This window comes from Pteronotus mesoamericanus, unplaced genomic scaffold (genome assembly GCF_021234165.1).
Source record: "Pteronotus mesoamericanus isolate MK-2021 breed Mesoamerican mustached bat unplaced genomic scaffold, CSHL_Meso_final scaffold_125, whole genome shotgun sequence".
NCBI lineage: Eukaryota > Metazoa > Chordata > Mammalia > Chiroptera > Mormoopidae > Pteronotus > Pteronotus mesoamericanus.
This window is the reverse complement of record NW_026555304.1, coordinates 10,557,722-10,578,206: the sequence shown is the minus strand read 5'-3', so window position 1 is coordinate 10,578,206 and position 20,485 is coordinate 10,557,722. Positions and strand designations below refer to the sequence as shown.

General features: G+C 35.7%; 1 protein-coding gene across 1 annotated transcript in view; it reads left to right on the top strand.

Annotated features, from left to right (window-relative positions):
• FANCC (FA complementation group C) overlaps positions 1–20,485 on the top strand; it is a 197,509-nt gene that overhangs the window by 76,668 nt on the left and 100,356 nt on the right. Inside the window, exons 4-5 of the mRNA XM_054588089.1 lie at positions 14,705–14,818; positions 15,705–15,769. Of these exons, the coding sequence (XP_054444064.1) occupies positions 14,705–14,818; positions 15,705–15,769 (179 nt within the window). The remainder of the gene's footprint in view (positions 1–14,704; positions 14,819–15,704; positions 15,770–20,485) is intronic.

The window sequence follows — 20,485 nt, the reverse complement described above, 5'->3', positions numbered from 1 at the left end:
TCTGCACCCTCTCCCCCAGCAATCACCACATTGTTGTCCATGTCCATGAGTCCATTTTCCTTTTTTATTTTTGCTCAATCCTTCTACTCCCTGAATCCCCCCATGTCTTTCTATATTACATAATTATAGATATGTTTCTACAGCATTGTTTGAATCACTCATACTGCTCTTTAGTTCAAGCGTGTTTTCTAAAGCCTTTTGATTTTGCATTTTGGAAAACCAACTCTGTTTTTCCCCCTGGAACTAATGAGTGAGCAAGCAAGAGGCTCTGTAAGCAAAGTAAAAATTGCAGACTTTGTTATGATTGGACCTGTGTTTGGAAATTTTGTGAATTGTGTTATGTCAGCATCCTGCTCATGGAATAGGCTATGTAAACAATGGGTGTTGGGCGGTTCTATGAATGAGCAGCCTTCCTTCTAGCTTACATACTTAACCACTGCAATTCTCCAGATTTGCCAGTGTTTATTTCATAGTAAAAAGGGCTCTAAAAATACCAGGCCAGTTAGGTTTTTATTGTAGATTATTTCATTTAAACTGCAAGAGACATATAAATTTTAAAAAGAAAAAAACATTGAAAGCAGGATTTTGAAAGAAAGACTACAGAAATCTCTCTGCAGTAATTTGTTTTGGCTGTAGACGTAAAAGCACAAAAGAGATGGGAATAACTTTGTTCCATCTTTTAAATGAGAGCAAATGGCTTATTTAATTGATGATCAAAGGATGTGAGTAATAGCATACCATAATGCACAAACATATGCCATCATGAGACTATTACATACATCAAGTTTTAAATAAAATGAATTCTACTTTTGAATTTGATTTTAAGTATCATAACTTTTTACTTGAAATATTATTTTTTAAAATTATAGAGACATCATACCATAAACTCAAGTATCCAGAATGAAGTGAGAAAAAAGTTAGGGTAAATTAGGCTTTAGAACAAGAGACAAGGGCCCACAGGTCATGTAGGGAAGGATTATTAGCTGGAGAGTGTGAGATGGACATAAAAATACTAGAGAAAAGAAAACTGCAGGGAGTTGAAATAAGTAGGCAACAAAGAGATATCTATAGAGAAAACACCCCAAACTCTTAATTGTTTTAGACTCCCAGGTAACAATAATTTCAGGGATATAAGTTGATTGATTTTGAAGATTTAAAAGTTTGGACAAGAATCATAAGTACAAAGGAAAACTGAGGTTTTGCCTTTCACTGGGCAGGAATTTCTGTCTTCCAGGAACCCCTGGCCATGGGACCAAACAGTGAGAGCTTCGAGCCTTTGGTTCCTCTGGATAGCCTCTACTCAGAAGCAGAGACAGTGCAGGGGGCCAGCAGAGGGTGTTTTGAATATGAAGTCATGACATGAAGCAGAGCCAAGAGCCAAGGGGAATTTTTTATAGAGAGGACTGCATGGAAAATACCAGCTTGCATGCATCCTGAAACTGTGGCCACAGTGACACAACACCTGTCTTCCTGGGAACCTTGAAAGATGGGCCTTAGCAAGAGAAAGTGGAAATCATGTCTCTAATTTGGGGAAATTGAAAATATTTAAGTTTAGTATGAGCAATTGTAATGTTCGATTTGTAGGCAAGTACAATTTCGAAGCAGAATGCGTCAAAGACCTCTCTCCCTCCAAAGAGTAGCCTGTAGGTATTTGGCATGCCTGAAAGAAATCAGGTCAGACCTGGCAATGAACCATGGGAATTAACATTTATTTAGCACCTGCTGTGAGCCAGCCTTCTAGCCAGGTGATTTACATACATGGCTTCTTTCAGTCCTCTAAAGGGTACTGTTTTCTTCATTTTAAAGATAATTTAGAAGCTGAAGTTTACTGACTATAAATGATTTTCTCCACTGAACGACAGAGCTGCTAGTTGAACCTAAGCATGACTGACTCCACATCATGGGCCGTTTCCACTCTGGAAGTATTTAATTTAGCACCTCAAGTGATATTGTTACACAAGATGGTCTAAGGAGGGCTTCTCTCGACCACTGTTATAGTAGATTTTGGACCAGAGAAAGGATTAGCTCCAATAAAGGTTAGGAGGTTATAGGATGATCTACACTTGTCTCTGTTCTCTTGGTTTCCCCCTGCCCGCCCCCACCCCACCCCCACCCCACCAGTACATAGACGATAAGTATACATAGTGTTTGGATACATAGTGCTTGGGCTGTGGTCAGGTGCTAGGGTGGTGACCCTCAGACTTTACAGTGCAATGAGATGGGTGGTGGTCCTTTTAGAAAAGCAGATTTTAGGTCTCCACACTCAGAAGTTTAGATCCAGTGGACTGTCCGCATAGTAATAAAAACCCGGATGATTCAGATTTAGGTATCTCCACATCACACTAGGAGAAACACTAAGGAGACTCAATTTTTAAGCGTTGCTCCTCCTTGGTCTCTTCATCTTATTTGATTATGGTAAACCTAGAGCTGATACCCTCACTGTGAGATAAGTATGTGGAGACAAGGTACTTGTGATGATTCAGAGGGCAGGAGGTGGACCTTAATCAGGATAATGAAGAGTGAGAAGATTAAAGGTATGCAGAGCTCAGGAACAGGATTACCTGGCTGTAGGATTATATTTTATCCTTACCCAAAGTGAGACTTAAGACATAGCAGCTACTAAAGATCAAGGAGGTGCTGTGAGCCAGCACACACCATGCTGACTACTTTCCATGCATACCTCATTTAATTTTGTAACAAACCTAGGAAATCAGTTTTACCATTTACATTTTATAGAAGAGGTAACTAACTAGGAGGTCTAATGCTCTTTAAAAATTTTACCCCAAGGTCATGTACCTAGGACTCAAATCAAAGTCTGTTTAACTTTATGAACTGAGTATGACTCAGTTCATTGGGCATCATCCTGAAAAGTGAAAGGTCACAAGTTTGATTCCTGGGTTGTGGCTCTAGTCCCTGTAGGAGAGGCGACCAATTGATGTTTCTGTCCCTCTCTTGCTTCCTCCCTTCCCCTCTCTCTAAAAAAATAAATAAATAAAGTCTTTATTTTTAAAAAGTCTGAAATGGAGTAAAAAAGCCTCTTTAACAAATGGTGTTGGGAGGTCTGGACAGGCACATGCAAATAAACTCACCCACCAACTTACACAATACACAAAAATAAACTCAAGATGGATAAAAGGCTTAAATATAAGTTGTGCCACCATAAAAGTCCTAGAGGAGAACATAGGCAAGAAAATTTCAGATATCCCACACAGCAATATTTTCACTGATATGTCCCCTAGAGCAAGGGATATAAAGGAAAGAATAAACAAATGGGACTACATCCATTAAAAAGATTCCGCACAGCTAAAGAAAACATAAGCAAAATGAAAAGGGAACAAATCATATGGGAAAATATATTTGCCAGTGATACCTCAGGCAAGGGTTTGATCTCCAAAATATGTAAAGAACTCATGCAACTCCACTCCAGGAAGACAAACAATCCAATTAAAAAATGGGCAAGGGAATCAGACACTTCTCCAAGGAGGACATGCACAGGGCCCAGAGACATATGAAAGGATCCTGCTCAGCATCACTAGCCATCAGAGAAATGCAAATTAAAACCACAATGAGATACCACTTCACACCAGTCAGAATGGCCATCATAAACAAATCAACAAACAATAGGTGCTGGCGAGGTTGTGGAGAAAAGGGAACCCTAGTACACTGTTGGTGGGAATGCAGACTAGTGCAAATACTGTGGAAAACAGTTTGGAACTTCCCCAAAAAGCTAAAAATTGAACTGCCTTTTGACCCGGCAGTTCCACTGCTGGGATTATACTCAAATTCCTCAAGCACCAGTTCAAAAGAACCTATGCTCCCCAATGTTCATAGCAGCATTATTTACAATAGTCAAGTGCTGGAAACAGCCTAAGTGCCCATCAGTAAATTAATGAGTCAAAAAACAGTGGAACAATTACACAGTGGAATACTACACAGCAGAAAGAAAGAAGGAACTCCTACCTTTTCCTGACAGCATGGATGGAAGTGGAGAGTATTATGCTAAGTGAAATACGCTGGGAGGTGAAAGATAAATACTGTATGATCTCTCCTGTAAGTGGAACTTAATCAACAAACAAGCAAGCAAAATAGAATCAGAGACATGGAAATAAAGAACAGACTGACAGGGACTGGGGGGAGGAGTCAAGTTAAGTAAAATGTATATAAAGGACCCATGGACAAGGACAATGGCAGCAGCAGGGGGAGGATTGACTGTGGAAGGGGCAGGCGGGGCAGGGGAGAGAGCAATGGGGGGAAAATGGGACAACTGTAATTAAACAACAATACATTTTTTAAAAAAAGGTCTGTTTAAAGTTCCATGACCTGTTTTCTTTCTTTTTTAAAAAAAATTACACAAATAATACTTTAATATAGTCTGACAAAATTAAACAGTCCAAACACACTACACTGCAATTATGCAGGATGTATTATTCTGCAATTTTACTTTCTTTACATAATACTGTATCATGGAGTTATTTCTGTATCAGTCACAAAAGTCTCCTTTATATTGCCAATATTCATCTTTATACCAGAGACAAAACTATAATCCAAACTAATTTTCAGAAGCAGATGTATTTTAAAAAGAGTTTTTTAGCCAAGACTGTTTTGCTTTTAGGGGATTTGGCAGTGTCTGGATACATTTTTGGTTGTCACAACTTGGAAGGGGGTTGTTACTTGGATCTAGTGGGTGGAGACCAGAAATGCACAGGGCAGTCCCCCACTAAAGAATCATTAGAGCACAAATGTTAATAGTGCTGAGATTGAGAAAACTTGATTGGTTTAAACCTAGTTATCTTATGGGTATTTCAGCAGCTCCGTGATGGACCTTGATTATTACATAGCTTCTCAGCACTCACCGTTACTTAAAGGAGTGTTGAGTAATAAATCCATTTGTTTTAAATAGTAGGATTTCAAGTTTTCTCAAGAAAAGAAACCAGTTATACTCTGGCTTCTTCCCTGATTTGAAATCATTTTTGAACTTTTATAGATCTCAGTGTGGCCAGTGAAAGCAGCAAAATAATCAATGACTGACTGCTTACTGAGTCTAGCTTCCTAAATAACAATGTAATGGTTTCTTAATGAATGTTTTATATGGTTAGCTTTCCGTCAGTAGTAAATTGTTTACTGAGTTAAACTTTGTCCATGTAAGCTTAAGTAAATATAAATTCCATAAAATTGAAAATTGGTTAATACTTTATATATCGGATTGAAATAAGAGGAACTGTGGTAAATTTAGATCTATTAGATTGAACCTATTATGCCTTAATAAAAGTAATAAACAAGACTTTACCGTTGGAAACAAGTTGCTCAGTTCCAGGTTGGGATTGAGGCATTGTTTGTTTCTGTGGCATTGTTTTGGTTAATTTATTCAGACTGCTATTTTGTGTTTGAAGGAAACAATGTGTGTGTCCTAACCTTAGGCTGTTTTCACTCTTTTAAAAAATCTAACCATTTCTTACTATGTTGGTAAACAATGCATTATGACAAATATTTGTAATGAAAATGAGGGAATTTTTTCCTCTAAATGATTTTAAATTAATTTAAACATGTCTGATTTTCAGAAAAAAAATTTTAGAAGTAGATTACTCTAGTTATAGTGTTCCAGTTACATGTTGAAATATTTTTAATTGTAAAATAACAAAGAAATAGTGTGGAAACTTAAAAGTATTTTTAGCTTACAGAATTCTTAATAACTTTTCAAGCAATTTGTATTTTGTTTCTTTCATAGTTTTATCAGCAATGGGTTTATTATATCTCATAATATGAAAAGAGGCTTCCTCAGATATTAAGGAAGAGTTAGCAGTGAAAGTGTTACCAGACAGGGGACCTGTCCCTGAGTGGATCTGCCAAGGGCCAGTCAATAGTGTATGGGTTCTTCATGCAGGAAAGATTTCACAACACTATTCCAAGTGACTGAGGGTACATTTATTTAAGCTGAGGATAGTGAAACAAGAAAGGGCTCAGCATAGAAGAAACAACAGGAGAGCCTAGTCTGGGCTGCTTTAGCTCACTGGGAAGTCAGAGAAAAGGGGGCTTGGGGACAGGTGTAGAGGATTAGCTGGAGATGAACTGCTGCTGCCCATTGCTCCCCTGATTGCAAGTCTCGGGGATCCTTAGATTTCAGTAGATGTGTGCTGTGAGGGAAGAAGAGGGGAAAGGGAATGGCGCAGGCTGCTCCCCAGATGGAGAGCACATGAGCTGGGTCCTTTTTCTTGAGGTTTTTATCTTTCTCTTGCAGGTGAGAACCATAGGGTACCTTTCAGGGGAGGTTTTCAATAGAATACTCACCAATTTTCCAGGTGGGCTATTTTATAGTAATACTCTCCACTCACTGGTTGTTTGGTAAAGACTGGTAGTCTTTAGTCATTGCAGCAGGTTCTGGCACTGCCCACCTGGTTTGCTGTTTTTCTGGGCCTGAAGCTGAAATACAACTGAGGCCCAGATGTTATCTCCAGGGAGGTGACCTTGTGTATCTGGCTGTAAATGGCTCAGCAAATTTTTTCAGCTGTCTGTCTCAGTTTCTCTATTCCACTTGTCAGGGAATTTTCCTAGCTTCTTACTATTTTCAAAACTACATCACAATAATATTTTCTTCATGAGAAGTTTCAGTATTACGGGTACTTCAGACTAACAGGCATAGAATAATTATTTATTGTGATGGTGTGAAAGTTTTAATTTGCTTTATCCCACCTTGTTTCTTAGAACTTTTATCCAGAAGTAATTGGAGGCATTTGAAGTTCTGCCCCTTACATTTGTATCCCTGAACATCTTGTATAGTGTGCCTGTTTTTGAATTTCCTAGAAATGAAGTCACGCTGTAATGTTTACTTCTAAAATTTTCTTCTTTCCCTTAGCATGTGCTGTGCTTGGTCCCTTGCTTTTATATGTAAATTTTAGAAAGGCTTCTGAAATTCCACCAGAAAACCTATTTAGGATTGTTAATGACACTGCAATTAGTCTGTGTGACAGAGAATTGACATCTTTGTGACACTGAATTTCTCTTGCTGAGGCCAAAGCATATTTCTATATAGGCAAGTCTTTATTATGTTTTTAAAAGTTTTATAACACTGCTTTGTTGTTTTGTTGTGTAGTGCTATGCGTAGATCATCGCTGCTCCATTTTACTTTATAGAAGGCAACTTTATTTTTGGTGAAGTAATACATTTAGGTGGTGCTTATATATCAGTCTAGTTTTTAAATTGTATTTATTGGAAGGGGGAAATGATAATTTAAAATTTTGTTGTTATGAAAATTAGCCAATTTTCACTCTGGCATCTAATTTAGAACAATATAAATCACTTACTGGTGATTTAACTGATTTGGGAATTTTAACATTAAGTAAAAAATTTCTGGATAGTAACATAAATGTTTTACTAAATACATACCAAAAATGGCATGGGAACATAAAAAACCAAAGCCACTAATTCAGTATTTGGGTACAAGTATTTTATATGGTTAAAGAACCTGCCAAGTATTCAAAATGGCAGTATTTCTGCTGGCCAAGGACTGAATCGACCATATACTTCTGTGAAGGTTTGGGGAGGAGAAAATTAAACATGTTCTGTACCTCAAGAATTAAACTTTTTGGCCAAAACTAATTTAATAAATTGAATTGAACTAATAAAATCTTTGTTTTGCTAATGTGTAGATAGGCATTATAATTTTTTATTTAGTTATAGCCAAGACTGTGATTTTCTAGTGCCCCTTTTGGCAAGATGGTTCTTGCTACTGCTTCTCTTGTCCCTTCTGAGTGCTCTAATACTGTGCTGCACCCAAAGGGTGTCACAGGCTGAGTAGCACCAAAGCAGCATATTATTCAGAGAAATTACATCCAATCAGTGTGCCAGATTCCAGTCAGTTTTACCAAATTAAGTAAAACTCTTTCAAGTAAAAGTACATAACAATGTCAGGTTTTTTCCAGGATTCTGTGTGTATTTTATGGACTGAAACTTAGGAAAGCAAATTGGGAAAAGGAAAATTTGTCATTTTATACTGCAAGGTCAGAAAAGAATCCTGCAGTAATTGTTTAGTAACTGTAAATGAGCAATGCATTCAATTGAGTTTGATTGGCTACTGTTTATTGAACACCTATTGTGTGAAATGCCAAGTTGTTCTAAAGACAGTCCCTTCCTTGGAGAGCCTATGGGCTAATAAATAGAATGAAGAGACTTGTAACTAAAGTGCAAAGCAGAACTTGGACAGCATTATTAGTGAAATACAAGTGAGATACCATGGAGATTTCAGGTGAACACTATCTCATCTCATGTACTTGGGGACTGGAGTCTTGGAGAAAAATGGATTTTGAAAGATAGGTGTAATTTTGGCAGCTAGAGATGGGTGGAGGTTGTTGGTTTTCTCATGGAAAAAAAAAAGGTGTGGGAAAGGGATGGATGGATCTGGTGACTAACAGGGAGTCTGATGTCACCAAATCACAGGACTCAAAAACAAAGATTGGGAGTTTGACCAGGTGGGCAGAAGTCCTATAGAGGCAGGCTGCGCATAAGCCAAGTAGCTTCCACTGTCTATATTTACTGCATCTTTGTTATCTAATCCAGTAAAGGCTTGGACTAGTAGGGGTTGGACAGGAGCATTTTCCATATCTTTGCTTGATCCTCATGGCCCCTTTTCCGCTGCCCCTGTCTACTGCCTCTCTAACCATTTTTCTCTATCCTACTCAACATCATATACGTTCTCTTTTTCTCTTTCCTGTACCTCCTTCCCCTCACTTTCCTCTCCTTCCACAGATGTTAGGTCATCTCAGAAGTCATCTTTGGGAGCATTCTGAAACCCTACAGTTGGAATTATCATTACTTTCTCTGTTCCCACAGTGATTGTCTTACCTCCTCATTACAGCGCTTACTACATTCTGTCTTATACTATGACTGTTTCTATCTCTATCTCCCTTCATTTTAGGGGTTCTTGTTCCAATAGCCTTAGTAGAGTACTTGAATACAGATCAACTCAATACATGTTTGTTGAATGAGTGAATGAGAGATCTTGTTTACAAACAGTTTTTATTTATATTATGTATAAGATGCTGTAGAAACCAAAGTGGTGGAAATTCTAAAAGACTTTAATGATCAGATGAAGAAATTGTTTGGAGAAGTACAAAATATGTGCTCTGTCTCAGCTCAAGAATATTGACCACAGTTTGGCTCTCCTAGTCCTTTGCCTGAGTAAAAGCACAGGCTTTCTTCCACACCCAGACCCTTCGCCAAACCACAGCCTCACTGCTCCAACTTTCCTAACCGCCTGTGAATGTGCTGCCTGTTACAAGATGGAGCAGAAACAATGAGGAGCAAGGACAGAAAAGAACACCTGAAAGCAAGGCAGTGGATTTTCTCCTGATTTATTTAAAACATCTGTCCTTGAAAGTTCACCTTCATGGTATAAGCATTTTTTTAACGGCCTTTCAAACATTGACAGAGTTCTTAAAACTCCTACATGAATCAAAATTGGGCTTAAAATATTTTATGCACAGTTTTGTTTGTTCCTACACTTTCCATCCTTGAAGGATTTTAGATCACAAGTCAGAGTGATATTTGCATGTTTTCGTTATATACTTGAAGTTCATTTGCACCACGTCCTTTTTGTGGCTATTGATTCATGTATTCAGAAACCCAGTTCCTTATCAGTAAAGTGAGGGGATTGAAATAGAGGGTCTCCAGGATTGCAGCATTTAAGAAAGAATCTATTATGTGACTCTAGGAATTAATTTTTTTGCCCAAGGGCTGATGCATACAGGATTATTTAATGGTTTTGTGTTTAGACTGTTTTACTGCCACTAGATGGCAGTAAAAATTTTATTCTTAACAATGAGAAGTGCTTATCAGTTTTTAAGCTTACTTTAAGAGAGATTTTAGAGGCCTAAAGTTCGAGGTGTCTGTTTTGAAATTACGTAACCGTAGCCAAGTCTCAGTATGTTCTTTCGTAGGACCTATGTTTATTTTATCCAGGGATAAAACTCTTGTCGCCCTCCATAGCAATTCATATTAGGGAATGTGCGGGGGGGGGGGGGGGGAGGAGACATAAAGCATATAATTTCATTTTATAAAACATTTTTATGATATAAAAATATGGTAATTGTAAAAAACTTTGGAAATACAGATATTTTAAATCACTCCTAGAAATAATCTGTTAATTGTTACATTTCTTCCCAGTATTTTTTTGTGCATGCAAAATTAAAATCACGTGGAACATATAGTTTTACACTTTATGTTTCAAACTAATGTTACATTTTCTTTCCCTGTGTCATTAAATGTCTTTTTACAACTTGAGTCACACTGTTGGATAAACCATGATGAATTCAATCAATCCAATGTTGTTGGGTACGTTACTTCCAGTTTTTTACTATTATAAACAATGCTGCTATGAACCTAATCTTTGTTTTTTTAATCTTCACTTGAGGATATGCTTATTGACTTTAGAGAGAGAGGAAGTGAGGAAGAGAGAGGCAGAGAAAAATGGATGTGAGAGAAAATCGATTGTTTGCCTTTCATATGTGCCCTGACCAGCAACTGAACCTGCAACCTAGGTATATCCCTGACCAAGAATCGAACCCACCAGCCCTTGGTCTACGGACAGTGCTCCAACCAACTAAGCCCCACTAGCCAGGGCTAAACCTAAATCTTTCCTTAGGGTATATTTTTGGAAATTAAATTACTAAGTAAAAAGATATGAATTTTCAAGCTTTGCCTACATATCATCAAGTGAGTTCCTAGAAAGGCTTTAGCAGATTTGAGCTCCCAAGGAGCAACAGGGTGACCCTCTCACCATATTTCTTGCCAACACTGAGTATTATGGTATAGGGTTGGTTGGTTGGTTGGTTTTAACAGGGCAGGAGGTAGGCTGGGGAACTGATCTTTATAGTATCTGATGTTTAAAAAGTCAGTTTCTAACCATATAATTTCAGAAATTTGGGCCAGGACAGGTCCGCCAATTGAGTTATTTTTGTTTCCAAGACCTTAAGTGTTACAGTCAGCTTGTCTACTGCAGGTGTTGTGAATACTCTCTAGGGAACTGTTTATGGTTATTTTAAACGTTACTCAGAAATTATTTACAACCCCTACTCACACCTTCTGATTCTATTGAACATCCTAGGGGGTGTTTGTTTGTGAGGAACTAAAACATACCAAAGTCCTGAGGGACTGAAGGGCCTGTGGCCCTAATGGGCCCCAAGGAAGGTAGTGAGAGAAGTCAGCCCCAGGTAGGGGTTACAAAACTTGGGGCTAGGCTTTATAGCTTTGGGAACTAGTTGGGGCTTCATATAAGAGTAATTGGGAGACACAAAGCGGGTTAAGCTGAAGACCAATTAAATATGCCTTGTTAAAAAAAACTATACCAGCTGGTCAGGGAAAGTGGATACAGGGAGGTTTCTTTCAAGGTGGTTTAGCCATAGAGTAGGTAATCAGCCTTGGGCATGTTACTAAATCTCTGTGTGTTTTAGTTTGCTTATCTCTAACACAGATTCAGTAATATCACTACTCCATATACTGGGAGGATTAAATGAGTTGCTATTTGTAAAGTGCTTTAAACAGTTCCTGAAATGTAAGTGCTTTAAGTGTTTGTTAAATAGAATGCCGAAAGTCTGGTTGCAGAAGGCTCATCACTTCCAGTTCTGTCCTCCCTCCATCTAGCATCAGACTGACCTCCTTGAAAAACCCAAACTGCCCTTGACTCTGAGCCCTTGGCCGTCTAGTTTCCAAATCAAGCTCGGCCTCCTCCCTCCCTCTGCAGGGTCTGGCGTGGGTACCTACACATGGATGCGGCATATGGCTGGCCAAGCCTGGCTAGTCTTTCCTGTACCAGAACACCTGCATCACACCCCACACAGGGGGTCAGGCCCCAGTCACAGCTTGCTGAGAGTACCACAAGCGCTTCCTACTGTGGTGAACTAGGCAAAGTCCTCCAGGAAACAGCGCCCCTCAGAGGATGGTTCCCTGGCTGTCATTTACTTCTCCTGGCTTTGCTGACCTTACCACACTGCTTCCTCTCAACCAGGCTGTACTTGGTGTTTGAAAATAACAGAGATAACCTCTCCGGAGGCTATTGTCAATTCCTATTTGCTTTCTGTATTCATAAAGGACACCTTTGAACCTGATGGGGGAAAAAAAGAAACACAAAAAATAAGTAAGTGACTTCTATCCAACCTCTTCTCCATTCTGTAAAAGGCGCCTTTTTAATTATCTTAAACATTGCAAACAATTCACTTTAACTCCATAAATTTTCTGTTTTATTTCTCTCCAGCGGATTTTTTTTTTTATTGTTTTTAAGTACAGTTGTCTCCATTTCCTCCCCCACCACCACTCCCCCAGCAGATTTATTTTTGTAAATCACATTATACATAGAAATTTATATGTGCAGGAAATTTTTTAAATCATAAATATCTTCAACTGAGTAGTAATGTTTTAAAGCTACTTTGTTAACTTACTATGAACTCTAATTTAAAAACAGTAGATGGGATCTCATTTAGGGACAACAGGTTTCAACCTATATTACTTAGTGATGTTGCCGGGAGTTCTGTTTTAAGGATTCTGAGCACGCAGAAAGAAAGTACCATAATTTCCAAAACGGGTACATACCAGGCCTGGAGTAAGATTTTCCTCAGGGAAGAAACTCCTCTAGAATAGTGGTGGGGAAAGGGAGATATGGCACAAAAGGCTTCCTTTGTATTTCTAATGCTTTATTAAGTTTGATGGTGGGCACAATGTGCCATTTTATTTTATATGTTTTTGAATATGTGGAATAGTTCATGATAAACTTGAAATAACTGCCAGGCCAGATTAGTGATATTAAATCTGGGCATTACGTGTGTGTGTGTATTTTATCCTGGTCTTGTGAGGCCTATCCTTGACTTCCATAGATTCAGCTGTCTACATGTTTGTGTATGTACTCACACATTTATATGCACATACACAAAATCATTTTATCTCATAATATGTACTCACAAAATACAGTGCAGGACTTTTTAAAAAATGTAAAATGACTATTTCTCTGTGAATATACCAAAAACCACGGGGTTGTACACTTTAAAATGGGAGAATTTTATGGTATAATGGGAGAACTTTATGATACATGAGTTATATCACAATAAAGCTGTTAAAATATTCCCAAGTACAACACTTTTTCTAAAAGTAAATTTTTTTCTTAATTAGAAAAGAAGTACATGGACATATAGGGGACTGGAAAATATATTAAAGTAAAAAGAAGAAAAAACATATATATCCATAATAGCACCACCCTAGAGACTGTTAACAGTTGGTGATATTTTTGTTCATTTTTTTCTATTTCTACATATGGATTATTTTTATATTGATCATTTCTGTGCATAAAATTTTACATCTTCCATTCTTCATTTAACATTATAATATATCCATTTAAAATGCTGTTACAAATTTTTCATAAACATTTTAATGTCTTACAATGAACCACTATAAATTAATCATTACATGATGTTAGACATTACTCACTATGAGAAGTAACACTGTAACAAACATCTTTGAGCATAACCCTCATGGTCATATTTGGATTTATTTGCTCAAATGTATGCTAGATATATTAAAAGTTCTGAATGCTTTTAAAACCTTATAATGTATTCTCAAGTTGCTTTTTATAAGTTAGGTCTCTATCAATCTATAAGACATCTTTGTTCAGGTTACAGACCTCTGGGCAGACATATCCTGGCAATCCAAGCTCGAGGGTGCGTTGTGGACTTTGTTACGCACCTGCTCATATTCTCTCTGGGTGCCTTAGTGTGGTTCACAGCAGCACTGATGTATGGATACTAATTTATATTCTTCCTGTAGCTCACACAGAGTACTATTTCAGAAGACTCAGATTAGTATTAGTTAGGTATTCATGCCTATAAAATCTTTATTAAGTGAAAAAATGATATGTTAATGTTTAAATTTACCCTCTTTGATTATGAGGGTGAACATTTCTTCATGTGTTTCTTGGGCATTTGTATTGCCTCTTATAAGTTACTTGTTCCTACTCATTTTTTTATGCTCAGTGTTATTTAGTATTTTGCATAGTAATTTGGTTATATGTGATCTGTATTATTTTTTGTCAGTGTTCTTCCTAGTTTGTACTTATTTTATGAAAAACAAAAGGTTTTATTTTTATTGAGAATAATCAGTTATTTGCTTCCTTGATGTCAGAGTCCTTCCCCATTTAGACATGTGAAAAGCACTTATATTTTCTCCTTTTTGTTATTTAATTTTTACATTGATCTCTTGAATTTATGTTAAATTCAAGCATATTTTGATAAGTAACATAAGGTAAGAATCAAACTTTTTTCAAATAGTTCTCCCTGCACTATTTTCACATAATCTTTCCTTTCTCTGGTGATTTAGGTGTGTTCCTTGTCATTTCATTATTGTATCTATTCTGATAAAAATATTTTGCTGAGTTTAAAACCAATAAAAAGTACATTCTTAATATGGTTAAAGCACTGTTTGTTCATTATATATTTTTGTTTCACTGTTTATACTTGTTTAAATTGACTTAACTTTGAGTGTAATAATTTTAATACTAACTTATTTCTTCTTTATCCTTGAATCAAAGTGAACTGAGTATTTGGACAAAGTACGATTACTCATTTCATAGGGGCCATCCCATTTACAAATGACCCAAATTCTAGGCATTAAGCCTAAGAGGCACTTGCATTCACTTTTAAGAGTTTTTTTCTCTTTCTGTTTACATTTTTAGGGGTTGTTATCTCATATACTTTCAGCACTCAGATTTGATAAAAAAGAAGTTGGTCTTTTTACTCAGAGCCTTGGATATACATCTGCAGATTACTATCCTCGTTTGCTCAAAAATGTGAGTATTTTTAATTTATTAGTACTGAAAATTTCATTTGTTAGTACATCATCAGAAAAAAAAAAGAATAAATGGAAATATATCACTTATCTAGAAGAGAGGTTTAATTTTTCTATTTTTATCTTTTTTTACTTTGGATGGACTTAAGACCAGGAAAGGAAGAAATGTGAGATGTGAAGATTATGAAAAGGAGGAGGAAACCAGGGGAGGTTATTCTAAATCAGCTAACTTCTCTGTCTTTTAACACATTTCATTTATTCTCTCAAAGACTTTTAAGCAAAGAGATTTCCTTAACCAAACACAGCCTTTTATTGTGAGACAAGTTTTGCATTTAAAGTAACTTGATAGGAATTCTTTGTCAAAGCAAAAAATTTAATAAATAATAATCTTATAAATTCTATTACGTATTTACGTCTTGGTATTAAAGCTATGTATTCTTCTGCCTTAAATTTTAGCTAAATTTATTAATTTTAATTTTGTTTTTAACATAACTCTTCTAGGAGATTTTTAATGTTTGTTAAATATTTTGGTATTTTGGAAGATTTATCTATGAATAACATTTAAAAATGAAGATCTAATTAAGAAAGAAGCAGCAAAGTAACTCTAATGTGATTTTATTTTTAATGGGTTTGGTTTTAATTCTTACAAAATTATCTATCTGTTCATTTGCTTAAAAATTAATTCAGAATAACAGCAAACACAAAATCCAAATTATTAGTAAATGTAACTTGGCACTGCTTCTTTTTACTTTGACAAAGTAAAACAAGGAGAGGACTGGTGCAGTAGGGTAGGGAATCTCAACGGAAATACCACTCACACCTAGAAAGAGAACTGATGTAATCCTGTTTGCAGTGTGAGTTAACCTGCAACTGATTTTGTTTTACAGATGGTTTTATCATTAGTGTCTGAACTCAGAGAGAATCATATTAATGGATTTAACACTCAAAGGCGGTAGGTGTCAAACTAAACATCCCTCTTCTCAGGTTTCAAAATGTATCAGTTTGGATATGAGAGAAAAAGTTTATAATTCTTAGGAAATGCACAGGTTCATAGTTATGGTTATATCCTATGTGGAAAGACTATTTTAATGGAATACATGGAGAATTGGTGGGTTTTATCAAATTTAATCACTATCCTCTTAGCTCTCACAGGGCAATAAATCATGCAATGTCGCCTATGCACCCATTGAGTAAAAAACCCTGCATATGCAGTAGGGAACACAAAAGAAAGAAGTGCTCAGCTCAATGTGTATGTGTATCATTACACATGCATACAATCAGGATATTTATAGAACAACAGATAATTGCTATGTACATGTGACTTATATGACCTATTGTAAGAAACAACATTTCAAAATTTAGACTAAACAAATCAAATGAGTCAAATTAAAAAGCAATTAATCACATTATAGAATGTTTCTTCAGTATGAGAAAGAATTCAAAGTTGATTTCAATGGTGAGCATTTCATTTTTAACAAATCATTAACTAGGAGAATCTAGGGACCAAGGCACCATTTAAAGCTCTACCAGAATTAGTGTTTGCTCTCAGACTTTGAAAATCCTTTCATTATAATCCTTAAAGTAAATTAAAAAGTTCTTAGAGGAAAACGTGAGAAAATCTTCATTGCGTTGGATTGGCAGTGATTTTTTTTTTTTTTTTGTATATGATATCAGAAGCACAAACAGTTTTTTAAAAACTAGATAAATTGGACTTCATTCAAATTAGGAACTTATATGAGGATACTATCAAGAAAGCAAAAAGACAATCTGCTGAATTACTAGGTTGGAAATCATGTATCTGACATGGTATTAATATCCAGAATATGTAAAGAACTCCTAAAACGCATTAACAAAAACTGAAATTAAAGATTGTCAAGAGATTTGACTAAACATTTCTCTAGAGAATATGTACAACTAGCCAGTAAGCACATGAAAAGATGTTCATCATCACCAATTATTAGAGAAATGCAAATTGAAATCACAATGGGATACCACATCACACTTACTAGGATAGCTGTAATTTCAAAAACAAATAAAAATGAAGACTAACATCTTGGTGAAAATGTGAAGCAAGTAGAGCCCTTGCACATTGCTGGTGGGAATAGAAAAAGATGCAGCCACTCATCTTTTGATGGAAAAACAGTTTGGCAGTTCTTCAAGAAGTTAAACACAGAATTACCATAAGACCCAGCAATTCTATTCCTAGATATGTACTCAGAAGAATTGAAAGCAGGGACTCAAACAGATGTCTGTGCACCAAGTTTATAGTAGTATTATTCACAGTAGCCAAAAGGGGGAAACAAGCAAGTGCCTATCAAGAGATGAACAGATAAACAAAGTGTGGTGTACAAATAAAATAGAATATTATTTAGCTAGAAAAAGGAATAAAATTTTTATGTATGCAAGAACATGAATGGACTTTGGAAACATGATGTTTAGTGAAATAAGCCAAATACAGAAAACAAATACTGTATGATTCCACTTATATGAGGTACCTAGAATAGGCAAATTCATAGAGACAGAAAGCAGAACAGAGATTGTCAGTGCCTGAAGGGAACAGAGTAATTGTTTAATGGATACCTCATTTATTTTGGGGATGAGGAAAAGCTATGAGTATAGATTATGGCGATGGATACATGGCCTGTGAATATATTTAATGCCACTGGATGGTACCACTTACAAGTGGTTAAAGTAATAATTATTATATATGTTTTAGTACAATAAAAGAAATTAAACTTTGAAGAAAAAGCAAATGTGGTATCACTATAAACTCCCTCAAATGACTAACATTTAAAACACATTAGCATGTGTTGGAGAGGATATAGAATTACTGGATCTTTCATAAACTATTTGTAAGAATGTGAAATAGTATAACTATTTTTGTAAACAGTGTGGAAGTTTATTATGAAGTTAAACATAAAGTTACCACATGACCCATTGATTCCATTCTGGAGTATTTACTCATGACAAACGAAAACATGGGTATTCACAAATATTTCTGTATAGTCATAGCTGCTTTATTTGTAATAGTTCAAAACTAGAAAATTCAAAGGACCTTCAGTATGTGAATAAATAAAAATAATCTATTACCACCATTTAAAAAATTAAAAGACAAGCCACAAACTGAGAAAATATTATTATTAATCTGATAAAGAACTCAAACCCAGAATATATAAAGAACTCAATAAGACAGATAACCCAGTTAAAAACTGGCAAAAGATTGGAATACATGCCACCAAAAAAATGTATACAAAAGGCTTATAAAAACATGAATATTTGTATGTAAATGTTATAGCAGCATTATTCATAATACAAAAAAATGGAAGCAACCCAAATATCCATCAACTTATGAATAACCAAAATATGGTATGTCCAATCAATAGAATATTATTCCTAAGTAAAAATGAAAGAAGCTACTGACATGCTGCAGCATGTGTGAATCTCAAAAATATGCTTAGTAAAAAAGAAAATCAATCATAAAAGAACACATATGATTCCATTTTTTACAAAATGGCCAGAATAGGCAAATCTATGAATATAGAAAGTAAATTAGTTATTGCTTGGGGTAAGAAGTAGGAACAGGGATTTCCTTCAAATGAACACAAAACACCCTGCAGTGATGGAAATGTTCTAAAATTGATGATGATGGTTGTCCAACTCAATAATTTATTTAAAATGTTTGGTGTATATATTTCAAATATGTGCCTTTTGTGGTATATAATGTATACCTAAGAATAATAAGATGAATCCCTAGAGTTCATGGAAAGCATTTACAATCATGGGCTGGCCTGTGTAGCTCAATTGATTGGAGGGTCATCTCATGACTGAAATGTTGGGGTTCAATTCCTAGTCAGGGCACATGCCTAGGCTGGAGGTTCAATCCCCAGTCTGGGTGCTTACAGGATGCAACTGACTGATGATTCTCTCTCACACTGATGTTTTTCTCTATCTTCTCCTTCCTTTCTTTCAAAAAAGCAATGCAAAAATGTCCTTGGGTGAGGATAAAAAAAAACAAACTTTTTTTTCTTAAATTACTTTATTTTTTTTTATTATTTTGTACTTATTTTTTATGGTCCTTTAAACTTATAAATCATGTTTATTCTATTACAGTTGTCTCAATTTTTACCCCTTTATCCCCCTCCACCCATCCTACCTCCACACCCCACCCCCACAGTCAAATCCCACTCTGTTGTCCATGTCCATGGGTCATTCATACATGTTCTTTGTCTAGTCCCTTTCCCTTCTTTCCACCATTGTCTTCTTTCTCCATCCCCTCTGGTCACTTTCAGTTTGCTCCATGTTTCCATGCCTATGTTTTGTTTTGTTTGTTAGTCTGTTTTGTTGAATAGAGTCCACTTATAGGTGAGATCATATGGTAATTGTCTTTCATCAACTGGCTTATTTCACTTAGCTTAATATTCTCCACTTCCATCCATGTTGTCACAAAATGTAGGAATTCCATCTCCCTCTCTTTCTTTTTCTTTCTTTCTTAAATGCAGATTGACTTTATCTCTTTTTTTAAATGTCAAAGTTGATTATAAAATATTAAAAAATTTAAAACCATTATACAGTCTAATCAATTAAACCAACATGGCACCAGCACAGAAATAATCAAGTAGATCAATGAAATATTCTAGACACAAACATATATATCTGTCTAACAATATAATATATAATTAAGTTGATATTTCAAATCAATGGGTAAAATAAGGTTTATTTAACAAATAAGATGCATGGACCACTATTACTTGAAGTAAAACAAATATAGAGCCCTAGTTCACACATTATACAAGAAATATTCAGGTGAGACAAAAATCAATATGTAGAAATTAAGGAGTTTTAGGGGAAAATACAAAATTATATTTTTCTTACCCCAAAGTAAAATATTCAAACCCAGAAGCTATAAAGTGAAATATTGATGATATGACTATATTAAACATTGAAAACTGTACAGTAATATACATATAAAAAATGTTAAAGGACAAGTAATAGAACAGGAAAGTATTTACAACACATCTAAAAAAAGATTAATGGTTATGTTTTCTTTTAGGGAAAAGATTCAATGAACATTTAATCCAAAAATGGATAAAGAATACCAGAAAGTCATTTAAAGCTTTTTAAAAATAACAGAAATAGGCAAGAAATATACAAAATCAGATTTAGTTTCAACAAATAGTAAAGGAATAATTAAAATAACACATCATTGTCACAATCAGATTAATACATATTAAAAAATATTGGTAATATTAAGTACTGACAACTGTGTAAGGAACTGGGTATTGATAGACTCTTTTTCTTCATCTCCTTAAAGCAGTCCCTTTAGCATATCTTGCAGTGCTGGTTTGGTGGAAGTGTATTCTTTTAGCCTTCTTTTGTCTGGGAAATTCCTTATTTCACCTTCCATTTTAATTGAGAGCCTTGCTGGGTAGAGCAGTCTTGGTTGCAGGCCTTTGCTTTTCATTTCTTGGAACATTTCTTGCCATTGCCTTCTGGCTTGCAGTGTTTCTGTTGAGAAGTCAGCTGCTAGCCATATTGTGGCTCCCTTATATGTTACTACCTCTTTCTCCCTTGCTTCCTTTAGGATTCTCTGTTTGTCTTTGATATTTTCCATTTTAATTATGATGTGTCTTGGAGTGGGCCTCATGGGTTCCTCTTGAATGGGACCCTC